This window comes from Solanum pennellii, chromosome 2, assembly GCF_001406875.1.
Source record: "Solanum pennellii chromosome 2, SPENNV200".
NCBI lineage: Eukaryota > Viridiplantae > Streptophyta > Magnoliopsida > Solanales > Solanaceae > Solanum > Solanum pennellii.
This window is the reverse complement of record NC_028638.1, coordinates 49762180-49778669: the sequence shown is the minus strand read 5'-3', so window position 1 is coordinate 49778669 and position 16490 is coordinate 49762180. Positions and strand designations below refer to the sequence as shown.

The window sequence follows — 16490 nt, the reverse complement described above, 5'->3', positions numbered from 1 at the left end:
AATTTTAATAAAAATTAAATTCGTTACGAAGTTTCAATGAATTTTGGAGGAAGAAAACCAAAAGGTTTCAACTCTCACCTCTCCTGCGTAAAATTACCACATTGATGTTATTTGTCTTGATTTTTTCTTATTTTCATATTATTTATAATTCCATTTGTCTCAACACATATCGAATTTCGAGATTCATACAAGTCTATCTCTGAACGTAATTTTTTCATATATTTTTTAATTATTTTGAATTATCAATTATCGAAGCTTATAGTATTTTTTTATGTAGTTTACAAATATATAAATTTCATTTTTAAAAATTTGAAAATTCTATGAGCGAATTCTAGATCATACTTAAATTGTTTAACTCTCAAAAATGTTATATGACACGTAAATTAGGACAGAAAAAGCATTCCTGATCTGAAGGTAACATTTTTCTTTCCTTGGGCAGTACCTTCCCAACAAGATTGAACGATATCTACACATATTAAGATACTTTTTTAGCAGATAATTATCATTATGAGAAATACTATATGAGAGTTAAACTACCTACAAAGTGAATATATTCATTCATCCTTAATGAAGTTGATGTTATTAGTTATCGAGTTGTTAGATCGATTCTTTCTTCAAGAAACTGCAACTTATTTACTATAACCAGAAGTATTGTAGAAGTGTAATCTAAAACTGCTCAATTTTTAATTAAAGATTTGATACAAGTCCTAAAAATATAGTCATGATTTTTTTACTCTTTTAAGCCAATAGTTTTCAACAATAAGATTTCTTTCGTTAATTATATTCTTTTGTTTTTTAAGAAATCCTGAACTTACACAAAAGTATCCCCGTAAGACCCAAAAAAATAAGTATATTTTTCTCATGCATTCTATATATATGGACTAGATGTATAAATCACCCCTATCATATTCATATTACCAAAAAAAATGTTATTACAGCTCATACATTTCCTTTATTACAATAGGGACAAGTATGGATTGTAAAGTTTGTACATACATCTTTACTAGCATTAACTTAGATGTCTAAATCATCCATAAGTAATATATATTTAATTACCAGAAAATGATGTTTGTGGTTTTTTGGGGTGGACACCTAAAAGCTAAGCATAATACAAAATATGATTTTTAATTTTGTTTCATTTTATACGTATATCCTTCAATTTTAAGTATGTACAAGTAAACATTTAAATTTATATAAAATTGAACAAAATAGACACGCACGTTCTATGTGGCATCCTACATGATAATTTGCATCATACGTAGTGTCCTATGTGTATTTGTGTCACATAAGACTAATGTGTCTACTTGTTCAACTTTATACAAATTTAAGTGTCTATTTGTACACACCCAAAATTTGAGGATATAAATATGAAATAAAGCCAAATTAAAGAGCATATATATGTATAATGCCTAAAACTAGAGGGTTGTTTGACACTATAGGTTTCTTTTTCTCTATGGATGACAATACATCATATTCTTTTATTATGTAAAATAACTTCACTCTATTTCTGACAGGCCAAAGAATTTATTTAACATGGTCTCACAGAGATGCTCCTATTCTTAGGTTGTTTTCTTTGATTCGGTTATCATATTATCTCGTACATTTCACTCTTTCAAACTTCACTTATAAAATTTCACTTGATAAGTGATCTCTGTTTTTTAACACAGGTATAATGGATAGTGGATATTATGACGGAGAGTACAAGTGAATTGTTGTTCCTTTTGCCTCCTAGTCTATGTTAAAGGTAAAAAAAAACTTTCCCAAGTGAACAAGAGATGAGACTGGATATTTTTTTTTTATCAGAGCCAGTAACCATAAAGTTTCAGAATATTTGCATCACCAGAGCCAAATAACCAGTGCCACCTCAAAGAACGGATTACGCTCTTCCTAGCTGGTTTCGTATATTGTAAATGCTTAAAACACATTCTGTGTAGTATTTGAAAAATAATTTTATGAGCAGCAAAGTTAGTGTAATTTACCAACAAATCTGATCCTGAAAGCTCACAACCTTAAAAGGCTAGCAGCAAATTACATGATTGTACATATAATCAAACGGAAGAGAGCACACTAATGTACTGCTTACACAAATCTGTGTCTCCACCAAAGACTCCCCGTGGCAAGCATCCAGTCAAAATGTCATGCCCAGCATCTTGAACTCATACATTGTGTCCCCGGATCCAAGTTCAAAACAGTGTCAAATCCACAGGTGAGTGCATTCCTCTTATAGTGGCTTCAAATAATCCAGAAGCATGCTTTCTAATCATTAAGCTTCTTCGACTAATCAGCCTCAAACTTAAACTTGAACAACTTTTTGTAGAAACCTATTCGGCTGCAACAGATTCCACTCTCATCTCTCCAATATCCTTCAACCCAAAATGAGGCTCAGATGGGAAAACAAACACTGTAGAAGCTGCAACTGAAGGTTGAAAGCCAGCTGAGTATCGTACTGAGGTCAATGTAATTTTAGGAAGCTGCTGAAAACCTGAGGCAAGTGGTACAAGCTTATAACTAAGTATGTGCTCAGACTTTGGCAAAATAAAAGTCGTATCATTATGAGGCCCTGATAAAACAAAACTCTGTGAATCCGCTAAAGAGTATTTGACCTCCTGAAGAAACTGTGTTCTGTTGGTAATTTTGATGGAGTATGTAAATGGATTTCCAAGAATAGCATGAGGAGGACAATCTAGACTCACGATCAGTGGAGGTTGCTCCACATTTACATCGGGCAGACTATGTTTCGTTAGAACTGCAGATGTTGTGCTACAGGAAGTCAATCTTTCTCCATCTCCATGATCCCTTCTCCATCTCAAACACACAATACCCATGTTTAGCTTAGGAAGATTAACCTCGGGAGTGACAGCAAAAACCTGTTTAAACTCTTCTCCTGCCACAAGCAACACATGTTCTTCTGGGTTCTTACTCTTAGTTTTCACATCACAGGTGCTAGCATCAACTGCCTCCACGGACATGGACAACAAGCGCAAAGGCACCTCAGTGCAGTTCTTAGCACTAACAACTAGCATACTTGTTTCATTCAAAGGCAGCGATGGTATTTGGTCAGAATCGGAAGCTGGTTTAGTCTTTGACAGCAGCAGTGGTTCCCTCCGAAACGGCAACATAAAGTGATGGCTCATCACAACAGCAGTCTTACCTTCAATTTGCAAGCTTTTGTGCACATGAGCTCTCTGTGAGCTAAGTTCAGGACTTTGAGGAAAGTAACCCAGTGACACATAAAGCATGATAGGCTTAGGACGGTTCCATCTAATTTCTAATTTGCAGGACCACGACTCTCCCTCATCCAAAAATGGGACCGAAATCAATCCAAAAGAGGGCTGGATTTTTTGAATGTTCTCTGAATTAGCTAGATCTTCACATTCTCGTCCAGATATTCCAACAAGTTCTACATGAAGATTATCTGATGAAAAAGATTCTGCCTCCCTTGGACTAAGCAAGCCACCACCTCTTGTATCAACAAGGTTAATTTTCAATTCACCAGAGTGAACACTATGACCCTTTGAGGTGATAATAACAGGAACAATAAAACTCTCTCCGACCAATGCAGGGCCGGACGAATCTAACTTTAGATCCACTTGTGGGTCTGGTTCTTCAACTTGGACAGCCTTCTGACCAGAGAAAGCCAGACCAGGATCCTTCATTGGTATAGTTTGCATTATGTCTTCAAATTTCCATAGGGGTAAATCACTCATGGAGGCCGGACTTTCAGCTCGGCAACAGATAGTAAAATGTTGACCCCATCTTGCAGTTACATATATGCATTCCAGCTTTCCGCTTTGCTCTGCATCATTCAAATGTTATGCCACTTTAAGATGCAGTAAAAAAAACATATTTTAATTAAAAATTAGGGTGGATAGCAGAGTATTATTATGTAAAATGCTTTAATTCAGTATTCTCCTCAGTGAAATACTCAGTTTTGATCAATGGTGGTCCCACTGGATTTTTCTCACCTCAAAAAGGTGTTAGACAATGAGATTTCCTCTCTCTCTTCTTGTTTATATTGGCAATGGAAAGATCGGCTTCTGGATAAACAACTACAGTGGCAGTGGATTAAGTGTTTCAGTGTGGGCAGAAGCTGGAATCAGGACTCAATGGGATGAGGTGGAATTTGGAAAGCCTAAACAGTGTGGTCTCTAATAATCAAATGGAAAAAGATAGAAAACCCAAGAAAAATCAACCTGATGAGGGAGGCGCATAGTCAAGAAACAAGATCCAATCTGGACATTTTACACATCTATCATGCGCACACTGGCAAGTGCAACAGAATAGTTGGAAGGACTTCAGACGAACTTCTCACTTCTTATGGAATTCAAATGACGAGACACAAGTTTCATTTGATAAATTGGGACGTGGTCCATTAGGTAAGAAAGGCTCAGAGTAAAAGATTTGATGGTCTTATCAGAGTGTTGTATGGAAGTTGTTTTTGAGGTCTGGGAACAAGAAATAGGCATCATAGATGATTTCTTGGTTAATTATTAGGGAGGAGGAAGTTCTGTCCAGGGGATGAATATATACAGTTTGACGTGTTCTCCAATCAAACATGAAATAGTTCATGCTTGGAGTTGCAACAAGTAAAAGTTAAATAATCAGCTTACCAGGTTTCACGTCGTATGTGAGCCGCAGCCATTTGTTTGTGTGAAGTTCCAGGGTGGGAGCTGTCTCCACTCGACGACCAGGCTGCAAACAGGATATTGCAGCTAAATGGGATCTTTGAGCATTAACAATGACAAAGTTGCACTCCGACTGATTAAATTGGATTTCTAATTGATCAATTTCAACGTTAAGGGGCAGTTGAGATAGAAGGGAGAGGGTAATCACTGTTTCTGCACCAGGCTTAACTACTTGTTCATGAAAAGCAACTGAAGCAAGAAGAACTGCTCTGAGGGGACTGACAAGATCAATCTCAAGATAAAGGGGATTATCAGCTGTTACTTTCAGGCTACTGTTTTCTTCAGTAGATGCACTTTCTGATTCTCCTCTTATTACTGAAAACACTTCATTGTGTATTATTTCTCTCTGGGCAAGACTTGCAGGCCCAGCTGGGCCACAGTCTCTTTGACCAGCCACATTAGTAGATACTGGCAGAGCAGCCATTTCAAGAGAGTACTCAATGAAATCTTTCACGAGAGCAGTTTTCTTTGAGCAGTCTCTGAGGTAACCCAAGACATTCCATAATAGAGTAACCCAGCCCTCCTGTCGATAAAGACTAGCAACATTCTCAAAAACTTCTTTTGCATTACTATATTCATCTACTGTGAAATATTCTCTAGCCATTTGGAAACCGCAGTAGGCAGCCATCCGAGAGGCTTTATCATTGTTGTATGCTTCAAAAGATTTTTTTAGGAGAGCAATAATTTCATAAGAGTCCTGCAATCTCTTTCCTTCAGCCAGAGCATAATGGGAATAATCTTCATCACTAAGACTGCAAATATACATGTGGAGAAAGTATGGAGAAGTAAGAAAATAGAAATTCCTGAACTAATTTACTAGAAGGAAATCACCACACTCACGATTGCATAATAAATGCATCTCCAATCTCCAGCAGTTTTGCAAACTGACCAACATAAGAAGCAGCTATCACAGAATCGGCATTCCCATCAATCTCACCAGAAGTTTCAGACATGGATAGCGCAAGTTCAAGGGAAGAACTCTTTTCCTTCAAGTAATGAGCTGCTAGCTGTTTAAAATAGAGCTAGATAAGCAAGCATATGAACAGAGTCGTATGACTTGCTATAAGGATAAAGCAGGCTACAGATGGGGGGCTTTAAGCAAAAATTAAAAATTGGAACATGGTTGCTGGCAGCTTGTTTAGAGAAAGAATACCAAAACAGCTCCTTGAGGCCTAAAGTTGATGGATCTCATCTCCCCATTCATTGTCATCTTAGTGAGAGAGAAAGAGACATAATCAAGAAACTAGGAACTTATTTTCATTAATACTGGGCAAATATTCAACTACATTAAGTTAGCTTTTTTCCAACAATGACACGATTCTATAAAGAACTGGTGAAACCTGCATCTGCTATGGGGAAAAGCAGTGCAATATGGTGTAAAAGAAGTTCCATATTACTTGGTTCTAGCTTCTCAAATTACGACTGTCTCATACCTAATAGAAATTCCAATTTCCAGGCAAATGAAAATGTCATTTGCCTTTGATGTGGAGGTCTGGAGGAGCTAACTAGTAATGCCCACTTCCATATCCAGTACCAAAAAAAATCTTCCAGGAAAGTTAAGAACTTGAGTTTTTCTTTTAAACGGGTAACGACAAAAAACAGAAACTTGAAGGTCTGTTAGTATTTGCAACAACTGTCTAAATGATGGGAACTTCTATGGGAAGATGATGACCAAGAAAGGTATCTGTATTAATGGAGAAAGCGGCTAAAGGTTATTTCCATTTTGCTCTTACGTAGTTGTGGTTTTACATTTTGATAACAAAGAAATACCCGAGGACCAGTGGCAAACGATACAAAATTCAGTGGATAATAGGTTCATCCCTCTACCCTTCTCCACTTATTTACTGGGCTATTGTCTGTGTGGCAGGATCCAAATCTGTGATGTACGCCTAACGCACACATCACAAGCCGCGCTTTTACAACTAAACCAAAGCTCTGGAGTCTCTTACATAGTTTAAGAGCCTAATTATTGTTCAGCTTTGAGGAGCTATAGGCTAGCTATCAATTATCATCCACCTTTTCCTACTTACACTGGTGGTTGACATTCAAGAAAAGAAAATGTAATTTTCAAGATAGCTAAATTGTATCTCCATATGTACTGCTCTATAGGTGTGACATTACAATAAATGAAGGTGACAAGAGGAGAATATAGACCTAAATTACATGGAAGGAGCTAATTTCTTGATGAAGCAATGTAACTGTCTCGAAAGACTTACAATCTCTATGGAACAATCTAAACTTGACTAAGGATCGAACATAATGAAAGTAACAATTTATAGACATGATACCACCTAATTTTTTATTTTATTTTTTTATGAAGCAATTAGTTCTATTGCAGGCATCAAGTAGATGCATAATAGTTACAAAAGCTTAGTAGCAAAATGTCAGCTCTCCTTTACATTGTTAATTAAGAATCAGGGAGCGAACATAGTTCAGAAATGAATCAGGGCAATCTAGAGGGAATAAATAAACCCAACTATACAAAAACATGAGGCAGTTAGCTTTTAAAGATTGGTAGGTAGTCGATATTCCATCAAAGCATCTTCTATTCCTTTCGTTCTAGATACTCCACGATACCACATAATTATAATTGAATCTTGTGGTCACACTTAAATTAGATCCTACGTTTTCTATGAGTTTTTTTTGTTTTGATAGACTTGCATTAGTACAAGGATAAGTGGGAGATTTAGAAGACACACTATTTTAGAAACTCCTAACGGAAGGGTCTGAAAAGAGCAGAAAGAGTACATAGGATTCATATAGCAGACTCCAACTAATTTGATTGAGGCTTAGTTTATAAGTCATTAGTGTACTAATCGAACACGCGAACAACAATAAATGAATAGCTTGACAAGAAAAACTATCCAACCTGGAAGTAATAAGCTGAATGAAATTCCCACTGCGTTGCTCTATCAGAAGCTTCTGAAACCAAAGTGGAAACATGCTGAGCAGTGATAGAGCTTGTCTCTAGTAATTCAGCAAATACTAGAAATTGCCGGCTTAACCATTGCCAGTGAAGGAAAATAACTTCTGGTGCTCCAACAAGCTTCCTGTAAGAAGCACAGTGCTGGCGGAACCAGGCAATTGCTTCAGCAAGTTTTCCACCGTGCAGCAACAATGTAGAAATCTTGAAATGCAGATGCTCTGACACACTTTTGATCTCAATCAACCGTTGAATAGGAGGCAATCTAGTTGATGTTGCAACCATCTGTATCGTTTTATAGGTCTCTATTTATAAGAATCAAAAGATGCATAAAATGCAATATATGTCTATGCAACAGTTTAAGGCTTCAAAGCAATTTTTAATCTGCTACAACTCACGCAATCTGCTAAGTTATTTCTTACTAATGGAACTATGAACGTATCTTGTTCATAAAGAAGTTGGAACTGGTAATGACAAGTCCTCCACCCTTTTATGCAACTATTCCTAAGAGAAGAAACATTAAGAAAGTAAATCAATGAAAACCTGTACAACAATAATTAAACCCGAGAGGAGACACCACTTATCTACTGCAGTCAGCTATTCCCACGACATAGATGGAAATGTGCCCATCATGTAAGCTTCTTTGGATTTTTATTTGGATGAGATGATTCCTTTGGATTTTAAAGATAGTCAAACATAAAAGAAATAAAGGAACCACGCTCAAGTAATAAACTTGGTTCTGTTGAAATGCGCAAGCGAAACTCTAACAGCTCAGATCCAATGGTATTAAGTGGACAGGAGTGACAATACATCTAAATGAACTAAATACACCTACACATGGATGAGAAAGAAACAGAAGAAGTTTTCCATTAAGTTTCACCAATGAATCTCTTCAACATTATTAGAATTCGCTCAAATGACCACACTCATGTAGACTAAAGGATAGAGGGGTTCTCGGAAGCTCCAGCACTTTGTCTCTTTCATTTACATTCATTTGGAACTGACTACACAACAATCATCTTCCTAAACAAAGAAATGGAAGAGCAAAAGGAAGCTAACACTCTGTTCTCAAAAGTTCTTTACATCTCATCTCTTGGTAATGCAAAGTACTTCACCTTGTCTAAAATGCATTAAGACTCTATCAAGAAGTGGTCTCGAAATTCTACAGGTCAAGCACACTACCATATATATACCTCTCGCACTGCGTGATAGGCATCCTCGTACAGCCGTAATGCTTCAACCCAATCTCTGCAAAATTCTGCATATACAGCAGCCTGTCACAATGTTAAGAAGAGCATAATCATTACATAAGCAAAATTCCAGGGAATAATTGAGAAAACATAATAAAGGGCACAATAACTAGTTTCTAGGTTAGTATATAAAAAGATAAAATGTGAAATGATACTATAATGTTGTATTATACCACCAAGATTAGGTAATGAGGAAACCATACTACAAGGACAACACATATTGAACTTCAAAGGGAACCCTTACTTTGAAACAGCATCGAATATTCAGCTCTGTAGAATGGAAATTTTTCCTTTCGAGACGTGCTTTAATTCTTCTTCCTTCCTCCTTGTAATAAGAATTGGCTAATTCTGAAAATGTGTTTCCCAACCTGCAATAGGTATCTCAATAACAAACACCACCAGGTTCTGTAACTCAAATTTAGCTATAATATGAGAAATAAAGTCCATGCCTGATCAGGGACTGTTTAAGTTCTGATTCACTTGGAACAAAGGTGATAAGATACTTGGAGTCCAGTTCTGCACGCTTTCTGAGAGCAATCATACGGTCTTCACTTAAATCATCTGTTTAAAAGAAGCATCACATGTGGGTCAAATCCTCAAATAATGAGAAGATGGGAGCTGAATAGGAGAAAGTTGACATAGGAGAGACCTCCCACCAATAGAGATAAGGGAGAGAGTCAAATATAGTTTGGTTATTATACTCGTTCTTTATCAAATTTCATTCATCTGTCTTGTGTCAAATACCAGTAGCAGGGAAAGAAAAATTACAACCCATGACTTGATATATTTGCAGTAACAAAGAAAATGACATGCCTGAGTGCCTCTGAATATGATGAACATAATTGCACCCAACTAATTCATTTGTTTCAACTTACTGTGAATTTCCTTTGTCTAATCAATTATTTCTAAATGTAGCTTAGGAGGTTAACCTAGCAATCAAATGAACAGTAAAGGTATTGGAAGTTAAGATGGAACACATATTCGAGAAAGTGTCAAAGTCTATTCCTGTTCTATTAAAAATCTTCCACATGAAAATATTCCAAATGAAACGTAGTCCGATCATGCAAGAAATCTATAAACAGATAGATGGATCGTAGACAGCGGAATGTGTAAAAGACTCACCTTTAGAATTTGATGGAGCAACAACCACCACGACCAATTTTACGTTCCTTCCGCGTAATACACCTCTGTTCATTCAGCAGACTATCTTAAGCAACTCTTTTAATGAATATTCGTCTAAAACCAGTATATAACCGAGTTTGATAAGATGGAAAAGGTTTTTCCCTAACAGATAGAGCAACGGAACAGTGGAAATGATCCAAGTACTAAATTATTATTTTTTTGGGAACAATTTAACTCGCATTGCGAAAAGTAATTGGAAAAGGACAAAAGAAGCATACTTGAGATTTTCAAGATCGGTGCAGACCTGAAGCCACTGAGCTGGATCGCCGGAGACGTGATCGGAGTTAAAGAGAGCTGCTACAACTGCCGGGACTCTAGTTCGATGTTTAAGAAGCCAATCCTTCTTTAGGATTCCGGCAACAGGTGGAGGCGGAACAGAAGCGTCCTTTGAAGGCTTAGCGAAAATCGAGATCTTGGAGAAATCAGGCAATGCGAGAGCATTAATAGGCGGCTGCTCAGAGTGAAGGTGAGTTGTGATTGAAGCGTGAAGCTCTGGACATCCTACAAGAGATACTAATGCTACCGGCGGAGTTCGGAGTTCTTCTGGATACTCCTCCATTGCTTTGAATGCTCCGATTCCGATGCCCGGTGAATTTGGAGTTGCTGATAATGGTGAAGAGGTCTGGAAATTGATTTCAGAGCAGAATTGAAGAGATCTTGGGAAAAGATGGGTGAGTTGTCGGGCCGAGTTTGGGGACTCGGCTGGGTTTGACTCGCGTTGATTTCAGTTGGGAGTTGGGACTAAGGAATCATGTTTGGATTCTTGACTTGGGCCGGTCCATATAAAGTGAACCCAGCCCAATGAACAAATGTCTAGTACCAACTTATAATTTTTTTAAAAAAGATAAAATTAAAGAAATTCCATAATGTAACATAATAATTACAGCCTATTCCTGACAGTTTACATTTTATAGAAAATTTCTTAAAAAGGCCGTCCTTTGATATATGGCTATCAACGGATACATAGTGATTGATAAACAGTAAATAAATAACTGTTGAGGTAAAAAAAGATGAAAACGTAATAATTAATTCTGTTATTTAAATTTGCTTAATTTACGGCTAACTGATCATAAAGACTCCATATTTCAATAGGTAATTGATTCACAGGTTACAAGTTTCAAATTTCAAGATTATATCATCTACATTGAATAAAAAAAAGTTTATGAACATCTAGTGAAAAAGCGATAAAGACGAATTAGATTTCTGTTATTTTTGGCTGCGACATGATGAATGTATCAATTTTACTGAGGCATTCAGAAATTTGGGTCAACGAAGTGCAGTATGATAGTTACAAAAGCGATGAAATCATTGTTGGGGATTCAATGTCATTTTCCAATCTCAAAATTGCAATTGCAGCCGAGTTGGATATCAATGTATCAAGGAAAAACATTGAAATTTCTTACATTGTAGAAGGTAACTCGTGTCCGATGAAGGTTAAGAACGACAGGGGTGTTAAACTATATTTTAAAGTGAAAAAAATGAGTCAAAATTCGCAATATATCTGTTATGCATTGAAACAAGTGAAAAAATTGAAGATAATGTACATAGCTTCGATGGAACATGTGGAGAAATTACATGTGCAGAAGGCACAACACAGGATACACAAGCTCTGGCGATGGTTGAATCAAGAATATGTGATTCTTATGATATTCCAGAATTTGGAGTAACAAATTACATAATCGATTCAGAAAGTATAGAGGTGAAGACAGGTCAGATGTATAAGGATAAAGCAACACTCATAAATGTGATGGCGAAATATAAGATAAAGAACAACTTCAATTGCAAAGTAAAGAGAATTGATGGACAAAGGTATGAGAAGTGTTTGAAATTTTTAGATCTATAAAGGGTGATACAATTATTGTGTTTTAATGACTGCTGCATTAGGAACTAAAATATACTGTGATTATGTTTTTTTGTGTAGATGTTGAAAACGATTTTTGGTATTTAGAGTATTTTTTGATACATTTTGTTAATAGTGTTGTTAAGATAGTGTTGTTTAAACATAATTGAAATTTATAGCAACAGTCATATAGTATTAGTTTGTTGATACTTTGAGTTAAATATGTTTTAATGTATGATTAATTAGTTTATTAAATATTATTGAACGTTGAATTAACTTTGTTGATACTTAAATATACTGCTGTTGATACATTAAAGACTTTAGTAATTTCAACAACCATAAAGCTGATACATTACAAAAAATTGTTGATATGTTGAATTAACTCTATTGATACTTTAATAAACTACTGTTGATACTAAAATACACTGAATTATTGTGTTGGTCTCTAAAACAGTTGATACATTCGTGTACCTCATTATTTGATTATTTTAAACATTATTTGTTGTATATAGAGAAAAGACATAAAGACACCATCAAAGTTGTTCCGTATTTGCATAAAGACACTTTAACTTTTAAAGTGTCCTATCACCCCACAAAACTATTTAATTTCTTTGTAAATGGACCATTTTGATCCATTCCCTAGTCTATGTAATGGTGCGTGTTGCTCAACTTCCTATGATATAATTCAACCCGACCCGACCCTATTCTTTGAAGAAATGTCATCTTCTCCTTTCCTTTTCTTCTCAGTTTGGCATGCACCTTCAAAAAAACTTCCATTAATTTTTCTTCATTCGGGTATTTTTATTCAACTATGGAGTTAGGTGACAAGAAAATTTTGAATGTGAAATTGCTTTTAGTTGCAACCCTTTTGGAAGCAAAACTCATATCTGCACTAATTATTCTCAGATCTAAGTAGCGCTCCAAGGGGGATCTGCCTAGATATTGCATCAACTAACACAGAGTTTCTTCCTCCCACCTTCACATTACTTTTCAGTGATAAACTCGTTTCAGGTCACCATAAAGAGAGCCATTATTGTCTAGCAAGATAACAACCACGAGATCAAGCTTCTTCGATAGCAGCTGCAGCTTTGTCCTGGCATCATGAAATCGAGTTTATCAGGATTCGGGTTGAAGTTCATTTCAAATTCCACACATTTGTGCAAACTCAAAACAAAATCATGAAATCAAAAAATGAGGACAAACAATGATTATTTTAGGTTTAAATTTGGGGAAGATGACATAAATTGATTAAATAATTAATAATAAAGAAAAATAATGACACATGACACCTTTAAACTGGTACATGGCAGTAAAAATACTGCATGACGCGCCTCATGTGCGTGGTAATAACCCAGACTTGAGAATGGGTCAAAATGGTACATTTATAAAGAAATTAAATAGTTCTGTGGGTGATAGGACACTTTAAAAGTTAAGGTGTCTTTATACAAATACGGGACAACTTTGATGGTGTTTTTATGTCTTTTCTCGTTGTATATATTATGACTGCTATATGTATTAATATGTTGAAAAAATTTGTACAACTATGTGTTGTATACTTTTCAGATGAATGTGGTTGGACTATGAAGGCTTCCTGCAGTAAAAAATCTGATGTTTTTATAGTTAGAAGTTTTCATAGTGAACATACGTGTCCGATGAGGGAGAAGGTAATAACCAAAGTCCAAGCAATAGTCGGGTTTGTAAGTACTGTGACTACTCCTAAATTGGTCAACCATAAATGAATATATACTCCGAAAGATATAATTGATGATATTAGATAATTCTATAGGGTTGAAATATCTTACTAGCAAACATGGCGTGCTAAAGAACGTGCACTAGAAAAGATAAGAAAAAAACCATCTGCATGATATAGACAGTTATCGAGATACATACACATGTTAAATACCGTGTATTCAAATTCTTATATAAGAATGCAGAAGATTGAGGAAGATGAATTTATGTATCTGTTCGTAGCCTTAAGACCATTGATTAGGAGGTTCGATTACTGCAGACTAATAATTGTTGTCGATGGTGCACATCTGAGCGGAGCTTACAAAGGGACATTTGTATCAGCAAGCACACACTTGATGGGGCAGGTATATATTTTTTTATAGTTGTGATTTGTCTGTATATGTTACGTATCAAATGATATAATGTGTGTCTGTAATCAGGTTGCAGATTTTCATTGGCATATGGTGTTGTTGACACTGAAAATAATTGTTCGTGAACATGATTTTTCGAACAATTCAAAAATGCATTTGGCGAGCGGAAAGATATGTGTGTAGTATCAGATAGAAATGACAGTATTATAAAGAGTGTAAGGATTATGTTTCAAAAATGTACCTCATTATGCATGCATATGACATCTTTGGAAGAATGTATGTGGCAACTACAAAAAGAGCAGAAGTACCCTAAGTGATTTATTCTACTCTATTGCTAAGGCATACAGAAAGGAGAATTTTGATAAATTAATGGCTAAGGTTGATAGAGTTGATCACAGGGTTAAGGAGTACCTTGAATATGCAGGGTATGAGAAGTGATCAAGAGTTCATTCAACAATAAATAGAGGTAGAATGATGACTTCAAATATTGCAGAATATATCAATTGTTCTTTTGTTGAAGCACGACAATTGACTATATTAGAATTCTTGGAAGAAGTTAGAATTCTATTTGGCTCTTGGCATTGCAAGAATAGATAAATAGCCTCGTATACAAAGGACACGTTAGGGAGAAGATTTGAGGAGGTATTGATTATAAATGCGTCCAAAAGTTCAAAAATGAAGGTATGTATCATGATATATTATTTTGTATATATGTATCTAATTCATTGATATCATTATATTATTTGGAAACAATTATATTTTTATTTATTTTTTTAACGTAAGCAGGTTGTTCCATCATCTAAATTTATTTTCTCGATTTATGATTCTGGAAGAAGATACATTATTTGTCTTGAACGGAAAATATGTTGTTATGAAAGATTTCAACTAGATGAGATACCATGTGCACATGCAATCGCTGTTTTAAAAGAAAAGAATGTCAAAGATATGCATCCATACTGCTAGAATTACTACAAGTTTGATGCATTGGCAAAAACATATGAGATTCCTATGGTGTCAATGCCAGATAAGACATATTGGTCAACTCCTAAGAATGTGGCAGTTGAAATTTGTATCCATCTAGATATAGACGATTACCTGGACGATCAAGAAAAAGAATAAAAAAATGCAGATGAAAAAATTGCGGTGAATACAAATTCTTTTGGACAATGTGGACAAGAAGGACACAACAGAAGAACTTGTACTTTCTTTTCAAAAGAGAAGTGAAATAATCGTAATATTTCTAAGACATTAATATGTTTGTTGAATAATTTTTCATGTAAACAATTTTCATTTTAAGTATTGTTTTCATTTCCTATTAATCATTATTGGTGTTGAAAAATATGCTTATTATAATTTGTGTTAAATAAAGTTTAAGTTGCGCTTTTAATTATAAATACTTTATTATGATTTGAGTTGAAAAATACATTTGTGTCAATATTTCTTTTGTTATCAAAAATTTGTAATTCGTATGTTACACTACGTGATTGCTTTAATCTTTTCAAAACAAAAATTGTTTCTGAACAAGCAGAGGAACAACTGTTGAGGAATAGCGTATCTCACATGTATCATGTGTATTAGCTAAATGTATCATGTACATTTAATTTTATAACACTTATTAAGGTTACTGTATAATTTACAATAATTATAGATTATGATCATGTATGTATATTAAGTATCATATCGAATAATTATTGATATATAAATTAAACAACTATTTTATAACTATGTGAGTTGGATCATGTAAATTAGTTTTCAAAAACTATTTGTTACTAACTGTTTAATATATCTAAATAATAAAACTTGTACTGCACTTTTTCGTTATGAAATGTCATAATATGTCTGAAATCTAACTTTTTTAAAACAAAAATACTTGTTTCATAATGTAGCAAAACACAATAAAACTTTAATGAAATTGCCAAAACGAGAAAAAACACAGTAAACATTGTTTATGCACATATACTACTCTATGTGAACCAAAATCTTCTTCTGGTGATGGTGTGAATACGCCCTTAGATTTTGGTGGATCATCATTCTCACTAACGTCACCATTCTTGGTCTTCTCGCTGCCATAACTTCACAATAACCATATCTTTTGTGTAGGTATTCAGGAAGAATATAAACAAATGATACTTTGATTTGGTCATTCGGATACTCAGCAAATGCAGCAACATATACCTCACAGTCTCTACAAAAATGTAGAATTTAAATTATAAAGTTAAATGATACATGAGTAAAAACTAAAAAATCAGAATCCTTCCGCAAATTCAAAAGATCATGCAAAGACTTTTTTCTATTTTCTTTCCAACCTTCTTCATCAGAATCATATATCTTTCGATTTGTACCAGGATCCATATGTATGAGACAGATAAACGATGAACAAAAATAAATATCAAAGTAAAAAACTGACAAAAGTTCGAATGGAATAAGAAGAAAAAGAATTATCAAAGAAGAAGATGATGTATCAGACAGATTTCAGAAAGTTAAATTTTGAATTTTGAAATTCAAAATTGC

At 34.9% G+C, this 16490-nt stretch overlaps 1 protein-coding gene across 2 annotated transcripts; it reads right to left on the bottom strand.

The window, feature by feature from the left end:
• Positions 1–1911: 1911 nt before the first annotated feature.
• On the bottom strand, positions 1912–10757 carry LOC107011387 (trafficking protein particle complex subunit 11). Of its 2 annotated transcripts, none has more exons than XM_015210869.2 (9): positions 10259–10757; positions 9981–10045; positions 9308–9419; positions 9103–9226; positions 8802–8882; positions 7555–7893; positions 5526–5692; positions 4611–5437; positions 1912–3796 (listed from the first exon to the last, which is right to left on the bottom strand). In XM_015210869.2, exons 1-9 carry the CDS (start codon positions 10597–10599, stop codon positions 2322–2324), a joined length of 3531 nt encoding a protein of 1176 aa, XP_015066355.1. In that variant the 5' UTR covers positions 10600–10757; the 3' UTR covers positions 1912–2321. The 2 variants fall into 2 exon arrangements, with proteins under 2 accessions (XP_015066355.1, XP_015066356.1); XM_015210870.2 differs by having other exon boundaries at positions 10285–10426.
• Between the last annotated feature and the right edge of the window lie 5733 nt (positions 10758–16490).